At 46.3% G+C, this 12282-nt stretch overlaps 1 protein-coding gene across 1 annotated transcript in view; it reads left to right on the top strand.

The window, feature by feature from the left end:
* The window catches only part of DNER (delta/notch like EGF repeat containing), a 263137-nt gene that overhangs the window by 181259 nt on the left and 69596 nt on the right, over positions 1 to 12282 (top strand). The window contains exon 7 of the mRNA XM_066345902.1: positions 3135 to 3248. Coding sequence (XP_066201999.1) covers positions 3135 to 3248 — 114 coding nt within the window. The remainder of the gene's footprint in view (positions 1 to 3134; positions 3249 to 12282) is intronic.

Raw genomic sequence — 12282 nt, 5'->3', positions numbered from 1 at the left:
ATTCATCTTGCTTATAGGCTTAATTTATTAGATCTATCAGATAAGGACAAATTAAGTTTGTGGAAAGATTTGCATATTATCAGACAATGGTGGTTCTTAAAAAGAAATTGTTGCTATTAATAAATAGAGCTTAAAGCGTTTAATTGAGTTTGTAAATGAGACCAAACGTTAATTAAAGAGGCCATTAAAAGTGATCTCTAAAAAAATCTGCTTTAGTTAGGGATGCATATTGAAGTCTTTATAGGGGAAATGAAATTTTCTTTAAGACCTCCCCACAAGTTACAATGAAAATAAGAGGAGGCCAGATGAAATGAAATGGACACAATGTTAGCAATTGTTGAAGGAAGGTGATGGCCCCGTGATGATTGTATACTAGTCTTTCTAATTTAAGTATGTTTACAATTCTCAAATGAAAAGGTTGAAGAAAGTGTTAACTTTTTTCTAAAGAACTTTGAAGCTCACGGACTCTTTCATTCTTCTCTTACTCTTTCTGTCTGGTAGGGACACAGCTCTTACACGTGGCATCTGAGGGGCCCCTGGCGAGTCTTCACGGTGTTGTGTGACTCTGTGGTCATGGCTCGGAGGTCTTCCTAACAGCAGGCTTCATGGCGCTGTAGGCTTTGAACCACGCTGCCTCTAAGGAGCCATCATTTGTAATGGGCTCCCTTTTTCGTAAATGTACTTTTCTAGTCATATCGTAGAACCTTTGAAGGCAGGATTTAAAAAGTGATTTGACTTTAAGTGATGGGCACACAACGTAATCAACAGTTCAAATGCTATAGAAATGTTTACCTGAAACCTATGTACTCTTATTGATCAGTGTCACCCCATTAAATTTAATCTTCTAAATAAAATTAAAAGAAATAGGAGATTCCTGGAGAGAATGGCAATAAAAATTATACCTGAGCACAAAAAAAAAAACAAACAAACCCCAAACCAAAAAAATAAAAATTCTTGGCACTTCCAGCCCAAGGATAACCACCCACGGACTGTGGGTTATGGATGAGTATTTATGGTGTTGGCTTTGTATCTATCTCTGTGTTTACCTATATCTATGTATTTTCTTATCTATTATTTTCTGTCACTTTTCTTTCATGTTAAATACATGTTTGTTGATGATGTGACATATACATTAAGCCTTTGGCGTAATATTATGTTTAAGGATTTAGGCTCAGAAATTATACTTCCTGTGTGATTTTGTGCAAATTACTTAACCTTCTAATCCTCAGATTTCTCATTTGTAGAATGGGTGAGATTATAATAGTATTGACTTCATAGGGTTGCAATGAGGATGAATTAATATGTGGAGAAAAAAATAATAAGTGATCTATTAGAAATATTAGCTATTATTTTTAGCCAAAAATTCACTTTTACTATTCCTCTTTAAAACAATTCTATCTCCTTCATCCTGAATGTAGAACTTTCATTTGAAAATATGGTCTTAACATAATATTATCCTATTAAGATGTTTTGTTCTGGAATTTAGAAACACCCTTTTGTCGTGGTGTTTGGATTTTTGGTTCACACGGTTACCTTACCCATCTTCTCATACCCCGGGTTAACCTGGCTCCCGGGACTGTTTTGAAGTGTACAAGGACGAGGAAGGTTGCACACGGTGCCTCCGTAGTCACTATCTGTCATCGAGACTAGTGTGGCCAATGACTGAGGCTCAGAAAAATCATCATTCTTGTAATATCACTGATTTATTTTTGCAATACTCAGATTCAAATGCTAATGACAGTCTTTCAAACTAATAATTCAGAAAGACACAAGTTCTTATGTACATCCCAGAAATATGTAAAATGTTACAGGATGATTACAATTGTGTAGAAAACACCCATGCATAACAATTTCTGTTAGGAATTCTCTCTATTAATAGTTCCGTCACTCAAACAACCGAACTGCAGGGCAACTTTTTTTTTTTCTTTCTATTTTGCATCTTGTATTTTCCAATTTATTTTTCAAAACCATTTCCCACTTCGGAATGATAATCATGCTGGCACAATGATTGTTTGTTTGTTTTTTTCAAACTTGTTTCTCTGGAGGGCTTTATTTTCAAAGTTAACAAAAATTGGGAATTTATTTAAGGTTTTTGGCTACACAGGTGTTCCACTAGGTGTAAGTCCTTCCTCAACACATGTGTGTGGTTATAGGACTATTCATCAAGGTCAGCACTGAAGGCTTGCTTCACAGAGAATTTACTGAGTTAGATTTGCGATTCAAATAAGATTTAATAATATGTTAATGTGCTTAACGTTATATGTCTCAATCTCCTTCTCTTTAAAATGAGGTCGTAGCATATGGAATGAACATAATGAGTTTCTTCTGGCTCTAGAATATTATACATTAAAAAATTGTAGGCCCTGGCCGGTTGGCTCAGTGGTAGAGCGTCGGCCTGGCGTGCGGGAGTCCAGGGTTTAATTCCCGACCAGGGCACACAGGAGAAGCGTCCATCTGCTTCTCCACCCCTCCCCCTCTCCTTCCTCTCTGTCTCTCTCTTCCCCTCCTGCAGCCAAGGCTCCATTGGAGCAAAGTTTGCCCGGGCGCTGAGGATGGCTCTGTGGCCTCTGCCTCAGGCGCTAGAATGGCTCTGATTGCAGTGGAGCAACGCCCCAAATGGGCAGAGCATCACCCCCTGGTGGGCATGCTGGGTGGATCCCGGTCGGGCGCATGCGGGAGTCTGTCTTGAATGCCTCCCCGTTTCCAGCTTCAGAAAAGTACAAAAAAAAAAAAATGTAATACCTCGAATCTTTCCTAATGCTCTTTTATCAGTATTGGGGTGACCTGGGGAAGGTGCCCGCTGTCTCAGGCCAAGGGTAGTGGTAGTCAGTCTCAGCTTCTGAAGGTCCTGGCTAGAATTTCAAAATAAAATGAAAAAAACTAATGCTGAAAAAAAAAAGTCATTCTATACAGTAAATATTCTTGCAGAGTAAATTGCAGCGCTATGATTCTGAATCGCTATGATTGTTTTTAGCGGCAAAACCAAGTTAGATCAAGGAGCTGGCGGGAGATGTGTGAGCTCAGGGCCGCTGCCTCCGTTGGGTGGGTACCATTTGACCCCATCGGTTCATGGGATGGTTCGTGGTAGTTTTGGCATAATGCCTTTTATGCAGCGTCTTCCTCGTTTCATTCAGGTTACACCGGAGAGCTGTGCCAGTCCAAGATTGATTACTGCGTCCTGGACCCGTGCCGGAACGGGGCAACATGCAGCTCCAACCTCAGCGGATTCACCTGCCGCTGTCCGGAAGGTAAGTACCGTTGCCCCAGTGATACCTTTGGCTTTCCATTTTAAATCGCAAACTAATTTGATCAGTCTTGTACTTTAAATTTCTGAAAAACAACCCTTACTACAGGTATTTAGTTCCATTTAAAAACAAAACATAAGATGTTTGTTTTTTTAGCTGTATGCTACAGTGGCTTGAAAATTATGTTTGAACGTTAGACATGATCTAGGACTCCCTGTGGTTTTTATTTATACACTAGAAAGGAATAACTGTAAGAAAATGGACTTTCTGTCTTATGCTGATTTCACGTGTTACTATTTTCTGTTTAAGTATTTGGTTATTGATACCAGTTCACATTAAAAACATTTTCAGCATAAACTTCACCTGCCTTTGTTTGTTTGTTTTTTTTTTTTTTTTTTTTTTTTTTTTGTATTTTTCTGAAGCTGGAAACGGGGAGAGACAGTCAGACTCCCGCATGCGCCCGACCGGGATCCACCCGGCACGCCCACCAGGGGCGGGGCGGGGCTCTGCCCACCAGGGGGCGATGCTCTGCCCCTCCGGGGCGTCGCTCTGCCGCGACCAGAGCCACTCTAGCGCCTGGGCCAGAGGCCAAGGAGCCATCCCCAGCGCCTGGGCCATCTTTGCTCCAATGGAGCCTTGGCTGCGGGAGGGGAAGAGAGAGACAGAGAGGAAGGAGGGGGGGGGGGTGGAGAAGCAAATGGGCGCTTCTCCTGTGTGCCCTGGCCGGGAATCGAACCCGGGTCCCCCGCACGCCAGGCCGACGCTCTACCGCTGAGCCAACCGGCCAGGGCTGCCTTTGTTTTTCAATCAACTTTATAACGTTTCAGAAATTTCACCCAGAAAGCTACATTTCTTTAAAAAATTTGTTTTTTTATAAGAATTTTTTTGAGCCCAAATGACAGTAGTTGCTGGGAGGAGAGACCTCAAAGGCCCTCTCTTCAGAGCCAGTTTTATTCGCAAAAACAGTTTCACGTCAGAGAAGTTGCACCTGAAGAAGCGGGCGGGTCATCACAGTGATCGAACTGGCGTTTAGAGGATGATTTTGTCCTCAGAGGGAGTTTTGTTTCTATTTCTGCTTAGAGGGATGTTAGGAAGGAATTACTACAAACCTCTGACGTTGCAAGAATGACATGCTATTAGAGGAGTTTTGTTTTTTTTTTTTCTTTCTTAAAACTAGCAGGTGAGCTCCTAATCCGCAGAGGTGACGGTGACAACTACACAGAGTACAGTGACATCCTCTGCGGAGGATAAAGGTGGGGAGTGAGTGTGGAAGGACACCTCCCGCACTCACGTCCCCTGAGCCGCCCTGGCTGTGAGGCTGGAGGAACGCAGTCCCGGGTGGGTCTTGACCAGAGGCCGGAGGGCTCGGGGTTGCCCGCGGCCGCCCCTGCTAGCAGCAGCGTCTCGTATCCTTCCGTGTTTTGAAGACCGGAGCACCAGCTAACAGGATGAGTCCTGTCTCCTGGCTCCTCCCGCTCACTTGGGCAGGGGAAGGGGCTGACGCTGCTCCTGCCTCGTGTGCTCCTCTCTAGCTGGGCGTGCCTGTGACGGCCATGCTGACCACGAAGGCGGAGCCAAATGTGCTCGACGAGCTCACGCCTCACCCTCCACGGGAGTCTCTCAAACAAGTGGCAAAACATGGAAATGTTGGGCTTGACTGGTGGTGATACAGTGGATAGAGCATCAGTCAGGGACACTGGGGACCCAGGTTTGAAACCCTGAGGTCATCAGCTTGAGAGCGGGGTCACCCAGCTTGAGTGTGGGGTCCCTGGCTTGAGCGTGGGATTACAGATATGACTCTGTGGTCGCTGGCTTGAGCCCAAGGTCACTGGCTTGAGGAAGGGGTCACTGGCTCTACTGTAGTCCCGCAGTCAAGGCACATATGAGAAAGTAATCAATGAACAACTGAAGTGATACAACTGCGGAGTTGATGGTTCTCATTTCTCTCCCTTCCTGTCTTCTCTCTCTTTCTCGCTAAAAAACAAACAGACAGACAAACAACTTGGAAACGTTAGGAGGGCTGGTGCTGGTGACTGCGTGGGCGGCATCATCACTTGCCAATAGAACACAGCTTTTCGTAGCTCTGCCACAGCCCGGGCCAGACAGTGCACCACCGAGCTCTGGGTGTAGTCTGGGACTATAGTTAAGGGTGGGGCCCAGCTAACTGACTGCTAGAAAATCATTATGTCCGCTCTCCTACCCATTTCTTTCTTTTTTTCTGTAAATGTGGGCGGTGATGACACTGCTTCTTTCCCAGGGCCCTTCTGGGATCGCCTGGGATCTTTGTGAAAGAACTTGGAGAGCTCCAGTGTGCTTTGTTGTTATTGCTTTGATTGCTGCCAGAGAGGAACTCCCTAAATCTTAGCTGCCTTATCAGGATTGCTTTTCTAATCATGATTACGGTCGAGCCATTGGTGGATTTTAAAGGGAACCGGCACATTTCGTTCTGAAATGGTGTAGACTGGAGAGAGGCGAGAGTGGGAATAAGGAGAAGAGTTTTGGAAGTCCGGGAAGAGGTGTTGGAGGGTAGGATTTGAAAAGGAGAGAGGCTTGCAGACTTGAGCGATAGAGGGGATGGGAGAAGGAAGCAGGACGGAGGGCAAGGCACAGGAAGCGGCCAGCGTGTGGCTTCTGTCACTTTGTATTTGGTTGTGCCATTCACGGAGAGAGAGAGAAATGTGGAGAAGTGTTCTATATTGACCGTGTTGAGTCTGAAGAGCCCTTGTGGCGTTCGAGAGGTGATGTCTTCCGGGCAGTCGCTCCATGTCCAGTAGAGTGGACATGGGAGGAACAGTCTGGGCCAAGCCTCATCACAGAGACAGTTGTTGATAGCTTGTGTTTTAAACCTGGGTGTCTCTGGCATTGTCTAGGGACTTTATCCTTCATCTAATGGCTCCACGCTGTCTAGAGAAAGTCTAGGGAAAATGCGATGATCTAGAATTGAAAGCAGGAAGACGGGTTTCCCAGCAACGTTGGTAGGAAGCCTTCCTTTCAAGGTGTGTCTTCTGCGCACTAACCAGGGAAAGGGGGGCTCACCATGGCTCTGAAGGATTGCTTGCAATGCTTTGAAACCTCTTCGTGGGAGCGCATAACCGGTGACTAGTATTTTTAAAGCAGCCCCTTCCACTGGCCTGTTGTAGAAACTATGTATAGAGCACTTTGCACTTTATAAAGCCGGCTGTCTCCAGCTGCCTCCCCATTATCAGCCACACCTTGAAAACACGTTTGAAAAGCGTCTCAAGTTCACAGAACGTTCTGGAGTTCTGAGCCAGCAGCCCTTGGCCTTTGCTGGCTTCTTTCTGTTCTTCCCCCAGTGATGAACATTTTGGCATGTTTGCTTTACATGTACATATTTATATATATGCTTTTTTGTATTTATTTTTTGCAAAATAATTTTAAAGCAAATTACAGCCATCATGACACTTCCTCCCCAAATCAATCCATCTGTCTTTTCTGAGAAGGACATCACCTCTAAGGAAAGTGTTAGTATTTCTGAATAGTATTCCCTCCCAGCTCCCTTTTCATCTACTCCCGCATTTGTTAGTGTGGGTTCTGACGTCCTGCTTCCCTGTGTTATCCATGGAGGGCACCCTACCCTCAGAGCATGTACCTCCATGTTTTGTATTAGTAGGAGGTTAATAAATGTTTGTTAAATAAGTGAATAAAAGTCAACAGCTACCACTCTTGATGTCTCCCCATTTCTTTGATCATCACAATAATCCTATGAAGCATTTACTATTAATATTTCCACTTAAGGCCCTGGCCGGTTTGCTCAGTGGGAGAGCCTCGGCCCTATGTGTGGATATTCTGGGTTTGATTCCCAGTTAGGGCACACAGGAGAAGATCCCGTCTGCTTCTCCATCCTTCCCCCTCTTGCTTTTCTCTCTCTTTCTCTTTCTCTCTTTTTCCCTCTTGCAGCCATGGCTCAATTGGAGCAAGTTGGCCCTGGGCACTGAGGATGCCTCCTTGGCCTTTGCCTCAGGCACTAAGAAGAGCTTGGTTGCTGAGCAACGGAGCAATGCCCCAGATGGGCAGAGCATCGACCCCCGGTGGGCTTGCCAGGTGGATTCTTGTTGGGGTACATGCGGGAGTCTGTCTCTCTCCCTCCCCTCCTGTCACTGAGTTAAAAAAAATTTTTTTTTCCACTTAATATATTGGAAAACTGAGGCATACAAGGCTTAAACAAGTTGCCTGAGATTACATAGCCAGAAATTTTAATCCAGACGATATAGCATTAAGCATTTTTAACCATTGTCCGATACCATCTCTAAATATAATCTTTAAAATAAGTTCCATTCTGTGTATTTTTTTAAAGGTGAGCTTTGCAGCCATAGTCCAGAGTAAAATAAATGCAGTTTGTTGGGTTCTAAAACTTTTTGTCTGGAAAAAGCTAGAAAAAGATTTTTAGAAGTTTTTTTTGTAAGTACAGTGAAAGCCTTTGACAGCCGCCCCCCCCTCCCAGCCCAGAAGGCGGTTCAAGCTGGGTTTTCCCTCCGGGTGGCGCTTCCAGCGCTGCGCCACCGTGTCCTTGCCCTGCGTCCTTCTCAGGTTCACGCTCTTCCCTCCCAGGGTCCCCTTCCTTCCGACCCGGGCCGAGTCCTTCGAGCCGGAACTCCTTCCTGGGGACCCGTCTCTTTGACTCTTGCATGTGTGCATGGGTTTGGTTTTTTTTTTAAACCTCTTCCAGAAGTTCTCTGTCGGGCAGGCCCGAGAGACGGCGCGTGCAGTCATTCTCCTTCCCTCGCCCCTTCTGGAAGGCGTCTGTTCTTCCACACTGGCAACGTTTTATCCTTCCTTCCTCAGTGGCTTCCGTCTTTCCTTTGAATTTGTACTTAACTTTCGCTAGGTCCTTGTCTGAAAAGTGTAGCTCCGGATTCTGCTTAGAGTGGAGCTGAAAGGAAAGAAACAACGGTAATAGTGTCGTGAGCGTTTCCTTCTGTTCACCTTACTGACTGATGGCAACAGCAAATGGTAACAAAAAGCTGGCTTTATCGCCCAGGCTGGTACCCTTTGCCCTGGTACTGCTTTTGTGTTTGGCTTAGAACTTTGGGAGGCCTCAACTTTTCAACTAAATTCATTTTGATCCATTGAAAATGTCTAATTATGTATATATACTTACCATTACTGCCTATTGGGTTTACATCTATCACTATATTTAACTAGGTATATAAATAAAATCTGAATATTACTGTCCAGCCGTTATTTCTGCTTAAGCATCTCAAATCTCCTTCCCTTCTACCTCCCCCCCCCAACCCCTGCCCTGGGAATCTGAAGTAGAATATCACATAAATTAATAAGGAATAAAAAAAATAAATCGATCGATAGAGATGAAAACATTTGTCAGTTCTACACGCGCGAGCCTTCACATCACACGTCTCCTGAAAGCTGATCACGTGTGTCTGCTCTGGAAGGCGTGCGGTGATCAGAGACAGAAGCTGGAACAGGAGGCTTCATGTGCCGTTCCTCCAACGCGTTTGAAAAACATGAACGTGCAGACGGAGCCTAGCGTTAACCTCCTGCTAGGGATCCAGATCCATAGAATTTGTATTAACTGCTCTTGCCCGACAGCTGTGAAGACAAGTATTGCCCGCGGGTCAGGACTCAGCTCTGTTCATCCTTGTAGCTGTTAGAATCCTGTGTGAGGTTTTACTCTCAGACACTGCAGACCTATAACTTGGACGATCCACGCACGGCCCAGGGTGGACAGTGGATGCCCTTCTCTGGCCTGGACGTCAGGAGACCTGCTTCTGGTTCTGAAGACGCAGCAAGGAGAGTGGAATGGTTACAGACGTGGGGGTCACCCTGTGGGTTTGAAGTCTGGATGCTCCTCATACAGCTCTTTGCTTCTCTGGGGCTCATTTTCCTCATTCAGAAAACGGGGGTGATATGGGCACACCCTCTGTAAGGTGCTGTGAAGAATGGGGCTTGGTCCTGTGCTTGGTGGATAGTAAGTGCTAAATAAATGATGAGGAGGATGGAGAATTAGTCATATCACCTTGGGTGACTCATCAGTTTTTATCTATTGCAGCCATTGTTTCCTTGTAAAATGAGGAGGGTTGGCTATTACCCTCAGGGAACCCCATTTCTGAAAGTCTTTGATTCAGATATATCTGTTTAAGAGCCCCTTGCTGAGTCAATAAATCCACCTTGTTGATTCAAGTAATGTTTACAGAGAGAAGTTTCAAAACCTCGAAGAGACCGTAAGGAAGGCCTGCCTGGGTCTAGCGCTGAATGCTGAGCCGAAGGCCCTGAAGGTTAAATCCCATTGCAACATGCTCTAAAGGTTTAACCAAACTCTTTCTTGTTTTCCTGAATTTTATAGCCGTGAGTAAGTCAGCCATATAAATCCTTTTTGCTCAACTCAAATGTCAGTGGTAATGCTTTTCATCTTAAAGGGATTTAGAGGCAACAGTCACACATGTCATAAAGATTATCTCTGAGATTAATGTGTGTCGTTCAAAAACCGGGTGTGTTACCCAGTCAAGATTTAGGAGTTTTCCGGTTCTAGGATTTGTTTGTGTTTCCCCGGTATCCTGACATGTCTGATTTGGGTGGAAGCCCTATCTTAGGATCATATAAAACTGCATGTATTTATGTAGGAAACGTGCAATATGTCCTCATAAAATCACCATGTCTGAATACAATACTGTTCTTATTCCGGCGATGCTTGGTGTTCTCTCTAAATCACCACTGCGTTCAGGCGTCATTCGCGTGCTAGGTGGTTTCACCTTTTTTTTTTTTTTTTTTTTTTTTTTTTGTATTTTTCTGAAGCTGGAAACGGGGAGAGACAGTCAGACAGACTCCCGCATGCGCCCAACCGGGATCCACCCAGCACGCCCACCAGGGGCGATGCTCTGCCCCTCCGGGGCGTCGCTCTGTTGCGACCAGAGCCACTCTAGCGCCTGGGGCAGAGGCCAAGGAGCCATCCCCAGCGCCCGGGTCATCTTTGCTCCAATGGAGCCTCGGCTGCGGGAGGGGAAGAGAGAGACAGAGAGGAAAGCACGGCGGAGGGGTGGAGAAGCAAATGGGCGCTTCTCCTATGTGCCCTGGCCGGGAATCGAACCCGGGTCCCCCCGCACGCCAGGCCAATGCTCTACCGCTGAGCCAACCGGCCAGGGCCAATGCTGATACATTTTTGATGTAGAGCCGAGTCCGTATTTCCTTTTTGTTCTCTCCCCCCTTGCTTTTGCCATAGCCCGGTTTCTCTGAGGTTGTTTAGATAAAAATACTGCCAGGAGTTTTGCTTCCCCGCTTCTCCCATTAGCCGCGGGGACCGGCCGCACTCGCTCTTCTTGAATGACGGGGTCCTAGCCCTCCCCTTGAGCTCTGCCCTGTGGGAACCGTTCTGATGCCCAGTGTCATGCCAGTGGACAGCACTCAGAGGTCACAGCTTGAGGAAAGAGGAAATGACGAGATCTATCTCCATACTTTGCTTTTTAAAAAGAGGCGGGATCTAACAAACAGGCAGACTTACAGTGTGTGTCCAGGTCTGCACATGAAAATTATTTAGCATTCTTACAACTTTTTAGCTCCAATGATTCATGTTCAGGTTCAGGGCGGAGCGAAAGTACGTTTACAGTTGTTCATATGGAAGACAGTACAATAATCAGCAAAGAATACTCTGAGACTTTGGCATACCCACAGCTTGTAAACCTGCTTTGGCCCCACTCCGTGTAGGTCTAGCTCTTTGACTATTGTCTCTCTCTTGTGGTTCATAGTATGTTGGTTCACAGAGGAAAATCAATACATCGTTGTCAAAATTAAAGCTGATGGCATGTGGGAGCCAAAAGTAGTAAATGCGTAGCGTAGCAATTGAGTGGGATTATGCTGTATTGGTTGGGAGAGTAAAGAAAATTGCAAAATTTAATAATAGTTTATGCATTTTTCTCCCTCAATCAAATAGAAAAAACTATAGCTATCAGCAGAAAGAAAGAGGGGGGGAAAAGAAAACTGTGTAAATGAAAGGTATATTCTCCTTACAAAAATCCTGATGGCAGGCCACAGTACAGGCCAATAAAGATAGCATCTCCAGAGGCGGGAAGCAGGCATTGAATTTTTTACAGCTTCACTGGTGGTTCCAGCCAGGCTAAGGGACCACTGAACCTGAAGGACACAGCCCCGCAGGGAGCAGTTACAGGGGCGGCGCGGGAAAGGCTCTGCACCGTCGTTGTCGTTGCTGCCGATGGAAGTCTTGCCCTCCACCAGAGAGGGCGGGTCGCCCTGCTCCCGGTGTGGTCTCTGTATTTGTACCGAGTGGAAACCGCTCCCCGCCAGGCATTGCCACACGTCCGCGAAGTCAAAATCCGTGAAGACGCATGCCACTTTTTAAAAGAGCAGATGAAGAGACCGAGGCACAGAACTCATCAGTCTTTGGGGAGGGACAGATCTGTGTTGAATTTCACTTCTGTCGAGGGCCATCTGTCCGGTGGCCTGCCCTCCTGAGCCTCAGTTTCATAATACGGAAAAGGTGATGCCTCTCTCTCTCTCAGGGGAGTGGCGGGTAACGTAGCTTCGGTGTTCAGTCCCTGCGTGCCCCTGCCGTCTCCCATTTCTCAGGGCAGATAGAGATATATTGTATTTTTCTCCAGACTCAGAATGTTTACAGCCAACTGAAACATCAAGATCTTGCTGATGTATAAGGCCATCCCCTGACTACCTGACCAGACACCAGAGTGGCCCTTCTCCAGTGCAGTTCCCACGTGTTCACTCCCTGCCTCTCAGACCTTGGGTGGTCTCCCACTCAAGCGTGGTCCACGGCCAACACGTCCCTGGTACCTCTCCAACCTCATGTCTGGCCGTTCTCTGCTCTCTCCTCCTGTCAGCCACTGGCCTCTTGCTGGTCTTCAAATAGAAGAAGGGCTTGGGAATTGTCCTCCAGGGGGCGCCATCCACCTCAGAACACCCTGCTACTTGGGCCATTGGCTCCTGAGGGTCCCTATGCTGGAAACCTTCTCCCTCCAGACTTAAATACTGCTCTGCCCCTCATGTTATTTAGGTCTCCTTGACAACACGATTTGAGACAGCCCCCCCCCCCCCC

Source organism: Saccopteryx leptura, chromosome 7 (assembly GCF_036850995.1).
Source record: "Saccopteryx leptura isolate mSacLep1 chromosome 7, mSacLep1_pri_phased_curated, whole genome shotgun sequence".
Taxonomy (NCBI): domain Eukaryota; kingdom Metazoa; phylum Chordata; class Mammalia; order Chiroptera; family Emballonuridae; genus Saccopteryx; species Saccopteryx leptura.
This window is presented reverse-complemented; position numbering and strand designations above follow the sequence as displayed.